We start from the raw sequence: 17,819 nt of genomic DNA on the forward strand, positions 1-17,819 counted from the left end.
CAGGACTCATAGAAGTTACAAGCGGAAGAAAACAACAGAACAATAACGACAATACCTTAGCAAGTGGTTCAGCAGCACAAGTGGTCGGAAGGACGTGGCCTTCTCATGTGCTCACCTTGCTTTTAACCACCGCTGACTCTCTCGCGCGCACAGCGTCAACTTCGGAGAACAAAAAGAGCATTAGGCAACAACATAGAGGGCGGGTGTCCCCTGACACCAAAATGTGTTCCGTCTCTGCTACCTCCTGCTGCAATGTCGTCCCCCGTTGGCCGCCGTGCATTCCTGTCTGCTCTTCCTCTGTATTCTGACCTTCTCTCTCTTTGCTTGTCACCCCCTCCCGTCCGCGGCCGCTCACCTTCCAACATATCGGCACAATACCCATATCCGATTTGGTGCCGCCTCGCTCAGAGCGTAGGCTAAATCGCCGTATCGCTTCAGTCAAGTACCTCATCCTTTTCTCTTCCTGTGTTTTCTCCCCCCCCCCGCCGACGTCAACCCCCTGCTGCGAAAATGGACATGCGAGGTCTCGCCCACTTTATTCGGGACATCCGTCGTGCAACTGGAAACAAGAAGGAGGAAGAGAGTCGCGTGGATGAAGAACTCGCAAAGATACGCGCCAAGTTCATTCAAACTAGCACAATGACGACATACGATCGAAAGAAGTACGTGTGCAAGTTGATGTTCATCTCGATGCTCGGCTACCCCATTACCTTTGGCCATATCGAAGGCCTGAAACTCATGTCACAGGAGAGCCCGTCCGCCAAGCTCATCGGGTACCTCTCCACTTCCGTGCTGCTGAACGAAAACAGTGATCTTCTGACGCTCACCACACACACTGTGTATCGGGACCTTCTCTCGGCATCTGACTTGAGTCGCAGTCTCGCCCTCTCAGCCGTCGCGAACACGGGAAGCCGCGATTTTGTAGAGGTGATGCACGAAGGCGTCTTTTCCATTGTCATGGATGACAGCATCAACCAGCACATCCACAAGAAGGCGCTTCTGACGCTGCTGCACATTTATCGCAAGTACCCCGAGATTGTTGATCTGAATACCGTGATTCCTAAGGCGGCAGAGCTGCTTCTATCGACACAGGACGGTGTCAGCATGTGCGCTGTGACATTTCTTAACGGCTGCATCAGCAAGGAGTCGAGGCACCTTTACAGAGGCATCCCCGAGAAGCTGATCCAGGTTTTGGCACGCATCATTCTGGAAAAGCAGACGGAGCCAGGCTACGTATACTACGGTGTTCCAGCACCATGGCTTCAGGCGAAGCTCCTGCGGCTGCTGCAGTATTTCCCGCTTCCGTCGGAGGCTGACCAGCGCAACCGCATAATCCTCGTTCTCCGAAAGGTTGTCAAGGCGACGGATAAGGTGCTGAAGGATGCGCAGGCGCAGCAGAAGCAGCGTGGCACGCAGAGCCGCGTCAGCGCTATGAACGCGGTGCTGTTCGAGGTGGTGTCACTGTGCATCCAGTGGGATGTCGGCTCCAAGCTGATTTTGGAGTGCGTGGCCCTCATCAGCTCCTTTCTCTCCGACAAGCGGGAGTCGAATCTGCGCTACATCGGCCTTAGCTTGCTGGCCCGGCTCAGCTTTGTGGACGTCCCCGGCTTCAACTTTCAGATGCACTGCCGTCAGCACCAGCCTCAGATTATCGTTAGCCTGCACGACTCAGACGCCTCGATTCGGAAAAAGGCGCTCGATGTCCTCGTGGCTATGTGCAACCGGAGCACCGCTGACGACATCATCAAGGAACTCATCTCCTACCTCCCCATTGCCGCGGACCCCAACTTCAAGACGAGCCTCGTTCTCTCGATCGCACTTCTATCAGAGAAGTACTGCAAGGACTACAATGTGTATGTGGATATCATGCTCACCGTTGTGTCGGAGGCAGGTGATCTATGCCCGCCAGATATCGTGCACCGCGTCGTTCAGGTTGTCGTCAACGATCCGTCCGTGCAGAAGCGTGCGGCGAACATAGTCTTCCAGGAACTACGGAAAAAGGCAAACGTGCCAGAGGTGATGCTGCGTGTCGCTGCGTTCGTGCTCGGCGAGTTCGGCTACCAGATCGCGCTGAACACCGAGAGCACGCCGATGGTGCAGCTCAACCTCCTGACACAGAAGCTGAGCTTCACCTCGGTGGTCACGCAGAGCATCATCATCAGTACATTTTCCAAGTTCTACACGCTCTATGACGACGTTGCGGTGCGCGAGCGCATTGTGAAGACGCTGCAGGCGTACACCAACAGCCCGCACCCGGAGTTGCAGCAGCGTGCAACAGAGTTCATTGCACTGCTGGAGTTTGCGCGGAGTGAACTGCTAGAGAAGGTCTTCGAGCCCATGCCACCTTTCCGAGACGATGTGAGCACTGTCATGAACCAGGTGAAGAGGTTGCAGAGCAGTGTGCAGGACATTTGGGCCCTGAAGATTCTCGAGCGCGGCGTGGAGGGTGTGAGCCACACGGGCAAGCGCAAGCCTAAGTCGGAGTCCGCCGATAAACAGAAGGACCAGGCAAAGCGAGGAATCTCACTGAACGATCCCTCGTCTGTGTCGACGGCAGTCCCTCTGCAAGGTGACAACACCGACCAGGCCTACGCGGAGCTTGACGCCTTGCTCGACGTGTCCCTCCCTTCCCAGGATGTGGATCGTGCTCGCAGCGTCTACGAAGAGCACCGCCGCCGCCTCTTCGAGCTTTCGCGCGCTGACAAGGGCGTGCTCTTCTCGAACGAGTCGATCGAGCTTCAGTGTACCAAGTCAACGTACGGGGCGGACAGTCGGATGACGGTGGTGGTGCGTGACAAGACAGGCGAGGGTCTCGTGCAGGTGGCAGTGGAGGTCATCCGTGCCGAGGCGGGGCTCATTGTGCAGTCGCGCACAAAAGACGGGACCACTGTGGCACCTTGGGGCACAATCACAATCGAGTTTGCCGCCCGCTCATGCTTTGCCTTTAGAAGCCCGCCGAGTGTGCGAATGCAGTACGCGCCGGCGTCCGACAGCGCGCGCGTGTGCACCGACGTTCTGTCACTGCCAATCCTTCCCACGACTTTCTTCACCCCATACCAGGTAGACTCGGACGCCAACTTTAGTCGGCTGTATGAAACAACAAAGCAGGCATCGACCTTCGCCGGCTGGCGCAAGGCGGCGTCGCCTTCGCGGAGGGTAGATGTCAACGCACTCATCCAGCTGCTCGAGCTACAAGGATACCGGACCAAAATGACTGGATCGGGCACCATCGTTGGCGTCGCCGCGTTCGCGGTGCAGCCGAAGGAGCGCGTCGAGTACGTACCTGTCGTGTGCGAGATACAGACATCCGCAAGTGAAATGCAGGTGTTTGTGTACACCGAGGAATCGGTGCTTCAGCATGGTGCCCTGGACACAGTGGAGTTCTCCCTACAATAGACATCGCCCCCGCCCCGCCCCCCCCACCCCCTCTCCGATACACAGAGAGACAAGCATGAAGAGTGCTGGCAGAAAACGTTATAAAACGAAAGGCGTCGCTGTCTCTTCTTCTCGGCTGCCTCTCCCAGTGGGTGTTTGTCTCCTCTTTTCACTTTTCTTTGTCGAATGTCGTCTGGGATGCTCGTCGCCCCTCGCCTGTGGTTTCTGCCCTCTGTCGCTTGTCGGCGCTTTTCGTTGTTTTGTTGCCGGATGTGGTGAGCTTCACAATGCTGCTGCGCGTTGTCTTTCATCATGGTCGCTTTGCGGAGTTGTCTTGCGCGTCTCTTTTGTTTTTCGACGTGCGTTCCAGCTTGTTTTCTTGGAAGGGGAGCACGGCAGCGGCGGCTGCGATAGCGGCGCAACGCGCCTGACGCGGGCGTGCAAGGGCACACGCACTCAGCCCGAGTCGATCTTTTTCGCCGTCGTTGGGACACGTCAACAAAGAAGCCCCAGGGTGTGATTTGATTGCTTTGTGCGAGTCCAACCGCTGCGCGCCTCCGTGCGCGGCATCTCAAGGGTCCGGTGTGTCCAGACTCGGGTCTGGATGGACGCCGAGCAGCCCCCCTCCCCTCCCCGCCAAATGCCGAGCCACTACTGGTGGTGCCGGTGTCAAGTGCCTACAACGTGGGCGAGTCAGCGCGAGTCATCGCTGCGGATGTCGGCGGGCGGGCCCTGGACGGCGTGGGCGTCGGGGCGAGCTGCGGCAGTGAGCGTGTTTGTGGGTATCATCGGATAGGCAAAAAGTGTCCGCGTGACTCGAGCGCATGCCACCCAACCCCCGCACCGCCTGCTGGTGTGGGGCGCCTGCGAGCCACCTCCCGAGAGGGGAGGAGGATGCACCACGTTGCGGCCTGCCTGATGGGGGAGCGGCTGTGCGGCGCCCTACGAGGTGCGGGGTGGGTGGGCAGAGTTTGAGGGCAGGGGCCGTCCTCGGGTGACTGGGTCGGCGCACTGCCGTGACGCGTGTCTACCAGTGCCTCGCACCACGCGGATGGGGCCCGTGACAGGGTCGGCGGTGGAGCGGCGTTGGACCTCACGCTGTGCGGCAAAGAAATGGTCACGCCGATAGGAAAACGTTTTTAGTGCGCGCCCTACGCGGGCAAGTCATTCGAAGTGCATCTTTTGTCGCACTGACCAGCGGGTCAAGTAAGGAGAATGCGCGATACATGTGCACGTGCGTGTATGCGTGTGAGTGGGTGAATGGGAGCAGAGGCACCGACCCTCACATTTCAGTGCTGACGTTGTGTGTCACCATACCTTCTCCTCGTCTGGCTCCATGCGGTGGAAACGACGCCATGACGTGGTGATGCTGCTGTTTCCACACCACTGCGCGAGACGCCACAAGGCATGCTCACGAGAGTGCACAAGCGTTGTACTTCTTCTTTCTCGGCCTCTCACTTCTCCGACTCTCCCCGCGCCTTACTTCCACCTCCTGTCCTCTTCTTCCCCTCTCACCCTTGCGGTTCCCCTTGATGCAGTATAACTGAATCAGCAGTATCCCGCCCCGTCTCTTTCGCTGAGGAGTAGTAGGACAGTAGCTGCGCCTTTCTCTGTGCACTTACGCAGGCACCCTTGCTCATAGTGCTCCATCACCACCCATCTTCACGTGTAAACCCTCAATTGCACGTGCTTAAAGGAGTAATGGCGGGCAAGAAAGCGCACCCCATCAAGCGTGATTGGTATTGGAACCACAATGACCGCTTCGAGATTTGGCACAGCCTTGACTGGCCCTCGGTCCGCCGCGGCCGCCAGATCTACACAGAGGTATTCGCGCCGTGCCACTCACTGGGCCGCATGACCTTCACCCACTTCCAGGGTTTTATGACCCGCGAGGAGATCAAGCAGCTGGCCTCCCAGTACGAGATGATTGACAGCGAGCCGGATGCTGAGGGTAACCTGAACCGCCGCCCCGGCAAGCCGACGGACACCCTACCCACCCCTTATCCGAACCAGCGCGCCGCGCAGTTCGCCAACAACGGTGCTGAGCCCCCGGATTTGCAACACGCCGTCTTCGGCAAGGAGGGTGGTTCAGACTACATCTTTTCCCTGGTGACCGGCTACAATTGGGGCAATGGTGAGCTGCTGGAGATTCCACCGTTCGCGCCTGAGCTGAAGCCCGGTCAGTTCTGGAACCCCTACTTCAAGGGTTGCGTGCTCTCCATGCCGCCGCCGCTCTCGGATGGCCTGGTAGACTACGAAGATGGAACCCCTGCCACGATCAGCCAGATGGCCAAGGACGTCGTGAACTTCCTGCGCTGGTCCGCCGAGTCTGAGTACGATGACCGCCGTGTAGCCTTTTGGAAGGTGATCACAACCGTAGGCCTGGTTAACTGCCTGCTCCTACACTACGGTCAGAAGAACACGAACTGGCGCATCTACGGTCGCACTACGTTCCGCTACTGGAAGAAGGCATGGTAGACCTTTCATTACCAGTCGGGGATGTGACGCTGGCGCGTGTGCCATGGCCACCCTCTCGACCCCCTGTATAAGGCCTCCGCAGCGCACTCCTCTGCCGCTACCGTGCGCGTTGCCCTCTTCCTGACCTCCTTCGCTCCTCTCGTGTTGAGTGTTTTCATTTTTTTGATATCTTGTCTCTTAGGAACTTAAGCATAGCCCCTTACACGATGCACACCTGTTCGTCTGTGTGCGTGTGTCGGCGATGTTGTTGTTGTCGTTATTTTTCTCTACATCTCTTTCGTTAGCCTCCTGAGGGGAGGGGTGGAGGAGAGCTGTAAGCGGTGCCCGTTGTTGTCGCTGTGTGAGATCGAAGTGGCCCGTTACTCTTCTCTCTCTTTCCTTGACTCACCCCGTCTCACCGCCTTCTCCTTCCTCTGTCCCACGGGCTGTAGTAGCACTGACTTCAAGCCAACCTAACAGGAAAAGGGGAATAGCAAAACAGCAGTCACAGCCCCCCCCTTCTCTACTCTCGCCAGTCTGTAACGACGGGAACGCGATCTACAAAGTAGCGAGAGATAGCGAGCGAAAGGGGGGGATGCACCGGGGCAACAGGCACACTAGAGAGCACGTTGAAAGCATGCCAGTGCGGCCTCACCCTCCGCCCCGCTCGCTTCCTCCCTCTCCTTGCTGGTGTCTCTCTACGGATACCCGTGTGTCTGTATTTATGCCTGTTTGGCCAGTTGAGGTAATATGGTGTGTAACTGCAGTTGATTCTCACCTGAATTCTGGCCTGTTGCACAATGCAATAGAGAGGAGACCAGCACCGTGGCTAGGTGAGGCTATGCCACTGCTCGTGGTTCACCTTCCTCCCCTCCACCTTCCCTCTTCTAAAGCTGCAAGGTACAGCCGATGTGCTTTGGATGCACTTCCTCTCCTTCCTTGTTCTTCCGCGTCTTTCTTCTGTATCACGTTGTGCGTCGCTCCGCCTACTCTCACCACACCTCTCTGCCTTTTCCGCCTTACATCTCGGTGACCACCGCATGTGAGCTCTTGACACACACGCACACACATCTGCTCGAGCTTTAGTAGCGAGGGCGGAGGGAGATGTTTCAGAGAACTTGCACCCCCAGGCTTCTCGCGTGCACTTCAGCGCTGCTGAAGCGCAGTGGCAAGCCAGGCGACTTGCCCGACTACAAGCAAGTGTACCTGCCGTACGACACGGCGCCGACGAAGATGGAACTTGACAGAGAGCGGCGGAAGTTCATGCACGCGTACTCTGGTCGCATGGAGCACCGGAAGATGGTAGAGGTGAAGGATGTGCCGCAGAACATGTACACCTACGGCAAAGAGGGCATGTCTATCCCCATCTCTATCTTCAAAGATCAAGCCGACCCTGTCATCGGTCCCGAGTGGACCTATCCAGGCATTTTCGAGAACAAAATCGTGGCACAACAATGGTACATGGAAGAGCTCTTTGACCGTGAAAAGAGCAACACGTTTGAGTCACCGTGGCAGCGGCAGGTGCTGGACAACCAAGTGAAGCGCCGCCTCGGTAAGGTTGCTTGGCGAATGTCGATGCTTAACATAAAGACCATCGACATTTTCCATAAGGAGCGGGGCGCGTCGAAAAGACCGGGTGCAGGGGATGCGAAGGCCCCAGGGACGCCGGCGGGCAAGAAGTAGTGGGCTGCCACTCCTCTTTTTCGTCGCTTTGGGGGTTGCGACGGAGCCACACCACGCTTTGTTCACGCTCAACCACGTCTCGGTGCACTCCACGGTGCCTTTTGTGTGTCATATGCATACGAGGCTGCAGCGATGTTGACGTTGTAGTGCTCCGTCACAGCTATGTGTTTGTGTTACAGGGAGCAGGAAGTCCCATAACGGGTCTCTCCTTCGACGTCCGCGGCTTCGGCCAGTTTTTCCGCGCACGGGCACGAGGCATCGGACGCCCTCTGCTCCAGTATTCACCTGCATTGATGATGAATGAAATTGTGAAGCGCTGCTTTCTTCTCTCCCCTCTCTGCGTCACACACGTCTGTGCATGCGTAGCGACTTGCGGCTGTGCGGATGCCCTCCGTCAACAGTCTACACACGTAACCATCTCTCCTCTTCTCATCCGCCCTTACTTAGTTTCTCTTGCCCCACCCCCATCCTCCCCTCTCTCCATCTCTCTCCGTTTCCGCATCTCTGCGGAGGTGAATCAGGGTACATCAGCGCATTCCTTTTATCCCCTCGCCGTGTCTTCGCCCCCTTCCGCATCTTATACATTCCTCCTGGCCTCCTTTATCCAGTTTTTTCTCTGTGGGATAGCACTCCACGTTACCCTGGCATCGTCGGATTCCCCTCCCTCCCTTCTCTTTCCCTCTCACAGCATATCCACCCAGCGAGACCACACACACACAGGCCGAGCACGAGGCAGCTGTGCTTTGACTGCCTTTCCTCTATTTCTTCTTGGCGGCGTAGTCGTCGTTGTCGCTGTGCGTTTTGCCCCTCTTTGCTTTCGCCCTTTCGTTTGGCTGCTGCGTCTCCCCCCTTCCCCTTCCTCCCTCCGCATGGGCACACACTAACACGTTTCACTTTCGCCGATGTTCCGAATGAAGTCTCTGAAGCTTCTGGTGGTCATCGGTGTGTCGCTGGTCCTCTGCTCCACCCTTTCCCTGGCTACCGAAAATGGTAAGAGGCTGTATCCCGCGTGCGGAGTCACAGAGCACACCACCTCGGCCAGCTCACAGGTGGCATCAACCCTATACAGCTTCTCGGGCCGCACGCACAGCTTGACAATGACCTGCCTGGCGTACGAGGTTGTGTCTGTGCAAAACGATCGCACAGAAGAGGACTACTGCCTTGTTCAGCATCAGACCGAGTACATGTACGCGCTCACCGTTCAGGCAGTCTACACCGCTGACAACGGCGCTACCGTGGTGCGCAATTTCTCGATTCGAGACATGAGGGGCGGATCCCTGACAGAGCTGACAACTACGATGCCCACTCGCAGTCGATTCTCCATCCTTTTCACCAACCTAGCGACGGACCCACGGTGCAACCTGCGTGTACGTGCACTCCTTTCTTACGAGATGGAGGACAAGTCTGGGGCGGGGAGCAGCATACCAACTGTGGTAGCAGTGTCACCACACACAGTGTACTCGAAAAGCCCCGATCGCAGCTTTCTTGTGCTCGACCACGGCGTTGGTCAGGTGCCGAACAGCACCGATATTGTCTCGCTTGTCGACTTCTCGCAGGGTACGTGCGACCGGCCGGATGGCGACGTGATCTACATGGACTACTACACCACAATACCGACCACAGTCCATGTCGACGGCAACCGGGCCCAGTTCAGCGTGCGTGCCACCACCTTCCACGACCCCAACACATACCGCGTGTGCTACCGTGCGCAACACAGCCAGGTGACGGCGCAGATAGGTGTCATCACTGTGTATGCTGGGAACCCGGCGTACTACGACGTCGTCGGTGGTGTCAACGAGAAGGGTGAGGTGCTGGTCGGCACTGAGACGACCATCAAGTTCTACGGCTACGACCTGGACACCCGCAAGAACGGTGACGAAGCCAAGTTTGTGGAGTTTACGAATGAGTGCGATACGGGCAGCCCCGCCGGTGGCGTCCCTCTTGCCAACGACTTGGAGCCAGAAGACAACTACGGACCGAACACCACCTACTCTCTGTGGAAGTGGACCATGACCGAGGGCGGCTCCTACAAGGTGTGCTACAAGCGCAACGCAGTCAATGTGTGGACAGAGGTGCCGTTTATCGAGGACGTCGCCATCGCTGATAGACCCGGGGAGTCCACCACCCAGGCACCTGTCCCCACACCGACGCATCCCTCCACACACGCGGAGTGTCCCATGGCGACCGAAACGGCGGAGCACCCGTGGTTCAAGTTTAAGAGTGCCAAGATCGTGCTCAAGACGAAGAAGCTGCCCGGCGACTTCCTGAGCACGCTGAGCAGTCTCCTCTGTCTGAAGCGGTCCATGTTCACACTGGCGCACCTGAGGCACAGCAAAGAGGGCAAGCAGGTTGTCTTCCTGGTGCTGAACTGCGAGGAGGACGAGAACGCAGCGGTGCGCGAGTGCAGCTCGATCGAGCGCCTCAACTACTTTGTATCCTTGTCGAAAAAGCAACTCGAGGACCACGGGATCGAATCGGTGCAGGGTAGCACCCACATGCTGGCGTTTGACGACGACGAGAACAGCGGCAATATGTTCGGGCTCATTTTACTCTGTGCGAGCATATTGGCAGCAGCCGGCATGGTAGTCTTCGCCGTGGGTCGTTATATGGAGCGGCGCCACCACTTTGTGCAGTTCGGCCTGGACGACGACGACATTGACGACATGTACGACTTCAACGCCGTACCGAGTTCTGCCATGCGCAACCAGTACGATGCGACGCCTCAGGCAGAGCCGGTCCGCATCGCCAACTCTGTCATCGAGATAGAAGACTAGTGGGTGCGCAGGGTTGAAGAGGTAGCTTGAAGGCTCATCGCTCGCACCTCTTCCCTCTGCGCGTTTCTCCCCTGAGCTTCACTTCTTCGTTTTCCTGGCTCGGGCACAGCGGCGTGGGGCAGACTGAAGTGAACACAAAGTGCGTGCGTGTGTGCCCTTCAGTGCCGTCACCAATATCATCACGGCTGCTTCCATCGCTCGCTCGCCCTCTCTCTGTTCCCCGCGGCACTCGGTCAACAGCTCCTTCAGAGCTGAGGAGGATTATGGTCACATCTGGTGACTAGTGTGGGTCGCCTCCACCGCAACCGCTGATGGCGTTGATGCCCCGGTTGCAATTGGCACTCCCCCTTCCTCTTCAGTACCTCTCTTCCTTTTAGGTGTTGTCTCTGTGCTCCCTCTCCCTCCCTTTGTACTTGATATGGCCACTCTTGCGGGGCCCCTTTTTGCTTCTCTCCTCCCCCCTCCCGCAGACACGGCCGCATCCAGCACAGGTGCTTCGCGCATAAGCACGCACACAGCTGTGGTCGATGACAGGCAGTGAAGGCGCTATAGGGGGCGGCTTGTTCGTGCGGGCAGTACGGAGAAGGACGTGTTTCTATCATGTAAGTATTTACGAAGATAATGAGCACTGTTTCTCTCGCTATCTTGCCCATCTTCCGTATTTCTATTCTTGCTGCTGTCTCTAGTTCACGTCGCCCTCATGACGTGGGCACAAACGCCTCCGTGCGCGGCATCTCAAGGGTCCGGTGTGTCCAGACTCGGGTCTGGATGGACGCCGAGCAGCCCCCCCCCCCCTTCTCCCCTCCCTCCCCGCCAAATGCCGAGCCACTACTGGTGGTGCCGGTGTCAAGTGCCTACAACGTGGGCGAGTCAGCGCGAGTCATCGCTGCGGATGTCGGCGGGCGGGCCCTGGACGGCGTGGGCGTCGGGGCGAGCTGCGGCAGTGAGCGTGTTTGTGGGTATCATCGGATAGGCAAAAAGTGTCCGCGTGACTCGAGCGCATGCCACCCCCCGAGAGGGGAGGAGGATGCACCACGTTGCGGCCTGCCTGATGGGGGAGCGGCTGTGCGGCGCCCTACGAGGTGCGGGGTGGGTGGGCAGAGTTTGAGGGCAGGGGCCGTCCTCGGGTGACTGGGTCGGCGCACTGCCGTGACGCGTGTCTACCAGTGCCTCGCACCACGCGGATGGGGCCCGTGACAGGGTCGGCGGTGGAGCGGCGTTGGAGCTCACGCTGTGCGGCAAAGAAGAGGACGCGGCCATAAAAACAGCAAAACGGTGCTACTCTCTTTCTGTGTGTATGTCCCTCCCCACGCAGTAAAGATAGCGCATGTGCACAGACAAAGTGCAGTCGTGTTACAGTCCTTGACACTGCACCGCTACTTTGCGCCAGTCCCCATCTGTCGCCTCCGGTTGCGTGCATGTGGAGGGGCACCGACTCAGCGTAACGAAGCATCTTTGGAGCTGAAAACAAGTGTTCGTGGTTTGGTTGGTGTACTACTATATTGGTCATCTTATTACCCTTCATCTTCTTTCACATACCCCCTCCTCGCGCAGCCGCACATGTCAGCCATGCATGGAGAACGAAGCCCCGTCTTCGAGGAGCTGGAGGAGCTCTTCCAGAAGCGCATTCTGGTGCTAGACGGCGGCATGGGCACTATGCTGCAGCGCTACAAGCTCGAGGAAAAGGACTTCCGCGGCGAGGAGTTCAAGAACGCCACGAAGGATCTCAAGGGCAACAACGACCTGCTCTGCCTCACGCAGCCGGCGAAAGTGCGGGATGTACACTATAGCTATGCCATCGCTGGCGCCGACGTCATGGAGACAAACACGTTCAACTCGCAGGCAGTGAGTCAGTCCGACTACGGGACACAGCACCTTGTTCGTCGCATCAACCTCGCCGCTGCGAAAATCTGCCGCGACGCGGCGGAGCAAGCCAGCCGCGAGACGATGCGGCGCATCTTCGTCGCCGGTGTGTTGGGCCCGCTGAACCGGACGGCTTCCATCTCGCCCTCCGTCGAGCGCCCCGACTACCGCAACATCACATATGACGAAATCGTAGCTGCTTACACGGAGCAGGCAGCGGCCCTGCTGGACGGAGGCGTAGATGTGCTGCTGATCGAGACCATCTTCGACTCCCTCAACGCCAAGGCGGCCCTCTTTGCTGTGAACACACTCTTCGAAGACAAGGGCTACACACGCGTTCCGATCATGGTGAGCGGCACCATTACAGACCTGTCCGGTCGCACTCTCAGCGGCCAGACAGTGGACGCCTTCTATTCGTCAATGCGGCACGGCAACATCATCGCCATCGGTCTCAACTGTGCCCTGGGCTGTCGCGAAATGCGCCCGTACATCGAACGCCTTGCAGAGATCAGCGAGGGCTACGTGACGTGCCACCCCAACGCGGGGCTGCCGAACGCAATGGGTGAATACGACGAACTGCCGGAGGACATGGCCCGTGACATCCGCGACTTTGCGGTGAACGGGTGGGTCAACCTCGTCGGAGGCTGCTGTGGCACAACCCCGGATCATATTCGTGCAATTGCCGCGGCCGTGAAGGGCATCCCGCCGCGTCTGAGGGGGAAGCCGAGTGAGACAATGGTCATCAGCGGGCTCGAGGCGCTGTACTTCACACGCCACATCGGCTTCTGCAACATCGGAGAGCGCTGCAACATCAGCGGCTCGTTAAGGTTTAAGCGCCTCGTCAAGGAGGGGAAGTGGGAGGAGTGCCTGGCGGTGGCCCGCCAGCAGGTCGAGGAGGGGGCCATGGTGCTGGACGTGAACATGGACGACGGCCTCATCGACGGCGTAACCGCCATGACGCGCTTCCTGAACATGGTTGCTTCCGACCCGGAAGTAGCGCGAGTGCCGGTGATGATCGACTCGTCCAAGTTCCATGTCATCGAGGCGGGTCTGAAGTGCACCCAGGGAACACCGATCGTCAACTCGATCTCGCTGAAGGTTGGTGAAGAGGAGTTCCTGCGCCAGGCTCGCCTGATCCGGCGCTACGGTGCCGCCGTGGTCGTGATGGCCTTTGATGAAAATGGGCAGGCGGCAGACTATGCCAACAAGACCCGCATCTGTAAGCGTGCTTACGACATGCTGGTGGCGGACGGCTTCCCACCGGAGAACATTGTCTTCGACCCGAACGTGCTGACGATCTGCACCGGCATGGAGGAGCACAACAACTACGGCATAGACTTCATGAATGCAGCGACGTGGATTAAGGCGAATCTGCCCCGCGCCAAGGTGAGCGGTGGAATCTCGAACCTCAGCTTTTCCTTCCGCGGCTTCGAGCCCATTCGCATGGCGATGCACTCCGCCTTCTTGAAGAAAATGATCACCGATGAAAGTCTCGACATGGCAATCGTGAACGCGGGTGCTCTGCCGGTGTACACCGACATCGAGCCGGATCTGCTGCAGCTGGTCGAGGATGCCATCTACAACCGCACCCCCGACTCCTCGGAGCGCATTCTCGAGTACGCAGAGCGACTCAAGGCAGAGAAGGCGTCCGGCGGTGGCGCCAAGGAGGCGAAGGTGTCTAAGGTGGACGAATGGCGCAACGCCCCGGTGGAGGAGCGTCTCTCGCACGCCTTGATCAAGGGCATCGTCGAGTTCATAGAGGATGACGTTGAGGAGGCGCGAACCTGTGGCAAGTACGAGCGGCCGCTGCACATCATCGAGGGTCCATTGATGGACGGCATGGGGAAGGTTGGCGAGCTGTTCGGCAGTGGCAAGATGTTCCTGCCCCAGGTGATCAAGTCGGCACGTGTCATGAAGAAGGCGGTGGCGGTGCTGGTGCCGTACATGGAGGCTGAGAAGGCGGCCCTTATGGCCGATACGAACGGCGCGTCGACCTCGCGAGCGAAGCGGGTGCTCATGGCGACCGTAAAGGGCGACGTGCACGATATCGGAAAGAACATCGTTGGCGTCGTCCTGGGTTGCAACAGCTACGAGGTGATCGACCTCGGTGTGATGGTTTCATGTGAAAAGATCTTGGCGGCTGCGAGGGAGCACGACGTACACGTCATCGGGCTTTCCGGCCTCATCACGCCCTCCCTGGACGAGATGGTGCATGTGGCGAAGGAGATGAAGCGATTGGGCTTCAAAATCCCGCTGATGGTGGGTGGGGCGACAACGTCGAAGCAGCACACGGCGGTGAAGATTCAGCCGCACTACGACAAGACGGTGCACGTGCTGGACGCCAGCAAGGCCGTGGTCACGATATCGAACATGCTTGGGAACAACGAGGAGGAGTTCTGGGAAGAGGTGCACGAGACCTACCAAGAGATCGCGGAGGACTACCTGGCGAACCTGAAGGACCGTATCTACAAGCCCCTCGCCTTCTGCCGTGAGAACGCGCTGAAGATCGACTTCGTCGCCAACCCGCCGGCGCCGCCGCCAAAGAAGCTCGGCACCATCACCATCAGTGACTACTCGCTCGAGATGATCGCCACCCGCATCGACTGGAACCCGTTTTTCTCCGTGTGGCAGGTGCGCGGCACGTACCCCAACCGCGGCTTTCCGAAGCTCTTCAACTGCCCCACCGTCGGCGCGGAGGCGAAGCGGCTGTTCGACGACGCGCAGGAGATGGTGAAGGACATCATCGCCACCCGTAGCTTCCGCGCCAAGGCTGTCGTCACGCTGATGCCCGTGAACAGCGTCGGCGACGACATCGAGGTGTACAAGGATGACACACGTAACGAGAAGATCGCCACCTTCTTTGGGCTGCGCCAGCAAGCGGAGAAAGAGCGAGGCGAGCCGTACCTGTGCATCTCCGACTTCGTCGCCGCGAAAGGGGTGGCGCCAGACTACCTCGCCAGTCTCGTTGTCGGTATCTTTGGGGCAGACAAGATGAGCGAGCAGTATGAGAAAGACAACGACAGCTACCGCTCCATCATGATCAAGGCCCTGGCAGACCGCTTCGCTGAGGCCTTCACGGAGGAGGTGCACCGCATCATTCGCACAGACTTGTGGGGCTATGCGGAGAAGGAGACAACGGAGACGGCCGACCTGATCCAGATGCAGTACCAAGGTATTCGACCCGCCCCTGGGTACCCCTCGCAGCCCGACCACACGGAGATGGACACGATTTGGCGTATCGGCGAGGTAGAGGAGCGCACGGGGGTGAAGCTGTCTGAGTCGTACGCGATGATGCCGGCGGCATCTGTCAGCGCACTTATCTTCGCACATGCGCAGTCCAAGTACTTTGCAGTGGGCAAGATCCAGAACGACCAAGTAAAGGACTACGCCGAGCGCAAGGGTTGGAATCTAGACCAGGCCGAGAGCCAGCTTAGCTCATCCTTGGCCTACAACTGAGCCACGTACTTTTCGATAGAGTGTGGTGACTGTGTAGTGCTGTTGCTGTAGACTCGCCTGCGTGCCCCTCTGGAGGCACCACGCCTTCGCGTGCCTCGTCAGTCTTTACTGCCTCCTTTCCTCGACATTCTCCTGGCTCCGATGTCCGCCTCGCCCTCTCCATACCCGTCACCTCAAACACGCCAGTTTCGTCGCCTGTGCGTGCGTGCGTGCATGTTCGCCTCTCCGCTGCATGTCACGCACTGAAGAGTAAACGTTAACGAGGCATTGAGCCCACTACACATGGAGGGGAGGGGAGATGAGAGTGGTGGCAGCGTCGATGCATGCGCTACCGTGCACGTGCAGACATCATCATCACCTCTGCTTCGTTTCTTGGGGTGTTGCTGCATCTCTCTCCCTCTCTGCACCGATGTGTCTGTGCTTCCTCCCGTGTGTGTATGTGCTGCCCTAACAACGGCTGCATGGAGCGAGGTGCACGCGAACCGCTGGTGCGGCGCTCTGCGTGTGTGCGTGTGCGCATGCTCTTCTTGGCTTTGCTGTTACCGCCTCCTCCTCTCGCTGTTTCCCCCGCCTTTATAGAATCCCCTCGCAGCCACACCCGCCTGCCCACCATCCACGGCTCTTCCCTCCCCTCTCTGCCCTTTGCCTCTTCTCCGCCTCTGAGCCGGAGGGAGGAGGGGCCACAGGGGCGTGGTAGCTGTGTGCAGCGCGCGGAGAGGTGGTAGAGGCTAGTGAGAGGTTTCTGTGTGGGGGGAAGGGAGGGGGAAATGCGCTGCCTGGGCGCGTCACCTTTCTAAAAGAATATGATCAATCCCACTCGGGATGCATCCATTTTCCAACTCGGCTGCGCTGCACCAACACACACGTACACACAGGGGCATCCTATTGCGGGGTGTTACACTGACCTGCACGTTGGGAATACCTGAAGCTGTGTGTGGCGGTGTCCGTGTCCGTGTGTGCGGCTCCGTTTCTTTTGCGTGGCTCTCTCCTCTCTCCCGCTTTCCAGCGTCTACCCGCCTGGCGTTGCGGGACTAGCGAAACCGCCGCTGACCCGTACTTGGCCCACCTCATCTTCCTTGGGTTTTCGCTCTCCCTTGCACTTGCTGTTCCCGTTTTTGGGACGTGTGTGGGTCTGTGTGTATTACGGTCCTGCTGCGCGTTGGTTAGGGGGGTAACACCCTCCAACGCCACAGCGATGTATGGTAGCACGAGGACAAGAAGACGGGAGACAACCCTCCCTCCCCTCCTCGCACGCACACGCACACGAGCAGCACTCGCCACGGTTTATCTTCTTCAACGCGGGCATCGAGGAAGCTGCTAACAAGTCTTCTAATGCGACAGCGAAACAACGAAAACAAAGCGAAGAAGAGGGAAGGCGTCGTCACCCATGTCACTGATGACGCGCCACGTGTCTGCCGGCGACGGTGGAGAGGAGCACTTGGTAGAGAACGAGGAGGAGCGTATGCCACCGCGCTCGTGGACCTGTGCGAACTCCTCACCACATCCCTCAACCTCTCGCTGAAGCCACTCGTTCCACGCAAGCGTGTGGCACTCTTTCTGGCAAAGCCGTGTTATGTTCTCGACAAGCCCCCACTCCCTCTCCCTCTGCATGCCTTCTCGTACTTCGCGCCACACCTCTCTTCCGTTATCGCCCACAGTACAAGGCACGCTGCACGCGCGTGTTCAGGTGTACACGCATTTTTCTTCACATTTCCTTCCGCTCTGCTCCGAGTGCCAACACGGCGCTGCCTCCCTCTCTCGTCCCCCCCCCTTTGCTCCTCTAGCGGCGAGCGCGGGTCCTCACCAGAAGGACAGCACTTGCATCCACATCCACTCCCTTCCCCTTCCCCTTCCCCTTCCCTGCGCTCTGTTCTTCTTTTCTTATCCGTGCCCACCGTCATCACAGACACAGACACGTGCACGGAGCCTCTCTGCAGCGCTGACCAGTCATCATACACTTACCCCACGCGGATGCACGCACTCCTTTCACCATCGCCTACTCCTCATCCCTTCTATTCTGGTGCGCATACCGTCTGGTCGTGTCACCGCCACGTGCGTGAGCTCCCGATTCTCTGACCTATCGCCGACCACCCCCTTCTCCCACCTCCTCGTCGTGCCTCCCTTCGCTATCCAGTCGGGGGCCACCGGCGCTGATTGTGGCTGCATGCAGGTCTACAAGCACACACAGACACCCTCCTCCTCCGATATCTC

General features: G+C 58.6%; 5 protein-coding genes across 5 annotated transcripts; all 5 read left to right on the forward strand.

The window, feature by feature from the left end:
• Positions 1-510: 510 nt before the first annotated feature.
• Positions 511-3,396, forward strand: LMXM_07_0050 (alpha-adaptin-like protein; the record flags this gene model as incomplete). The annotated part of the gene is made up of 1 exon (XM_003872100.1): positions 511-3,396. One exon carries the CDS (start codon positions 511-513, stop codon positions 3,394-3,396), a length of 2,886 nt encoding a protein of 961 aa, XP_003872149.1.
• Positions 3,397-5,076: 1,680 nt separating this feature from the next.
• LMXM_07_0060 (putative cytochrome c1, heme protein, mitochondrial precursor) lies at positions 5,077-5,853 on the forward strand (the record flags this gene model as incomplete). The annotated part of the gene is made up of 1 exon (XM_003872101.1): positions 5,077-5,853. The coding sequence occupies one exon, from the start codon at positions 5,077-5,079 to the stop codon at positions 5,851-5,853; it is 777 nt and encodes a 258-aa protein (XP_003872150.1).
• A 1,083-nt stretch (positions 5,854-6,936) lies between these two features.
• Positions 6,937-7,515, forward strand: LMXM_07_0070 (conserved hypothetical protein; the record flags this gene model as incomplete). The annotated part of the gene is made up of 1 exon (XM_003872102.1): positions 6,937-7,515. One exon carries the CDS (start codon positions 6,937-6,939, stop codon positions 7,513-7,515), a length of 579 nt encoding a protein of 192 aa, XP_003872151.1.
• Positions 7,516-8,417: 902 nt separating this feature from the next.
• On the forward strand, positions 8,418-10,289 carry LMXM_07_0080 (putative Golgi/lysosome glycoprotein; the record flags this gene model as incomplete). The annotated part of the gene is made up of 1 exon (XM_003872103.1): positions 8,418-10,289. The coding sequence occupies one exon, from the start codon at positions 8,418-8,420 to the stop codon at positions 10,287-10,289; it is 1,872 nt and encodes a 623-aa protein (XP_003872152.1).
• A 1,560-nt stretch (positions 10,290-11,849) lies between these two features.
• On the forward strand, positions 11,850-15,608 carry LMXM_07_0090 (cobalamin-dependent methionine synthase,putative; the record flags this gene model as incomplete). The annotated part of the gene is made up of 1 exon (XM_003872104.1): positions 11,850-15,608. One exon carries the CDS (start codon positions 11,850-11,852, stop codon positions 15,606-15,608), a length of 3,759 nt encoding a protein of 1,252 aa, XP_003872153.1.
• Between the last annotated feature and the right edge of the window lie 2,211 nt (positions 15,609-17,819).

Source organism: Leishmania mexicana, chromosome 7 (assembly GCF_000234665.1).
Source record: "Leishmania mexicana MHOM/GT/2001/U1103 complete genome, chromosome 7".
Lineage (NCBI taxonomy): Eukaryota > Euglenozoa > Kinetoplastea > Trypanosomatida > Trypanosomatidae > Leishmania > Leishmania mexicana.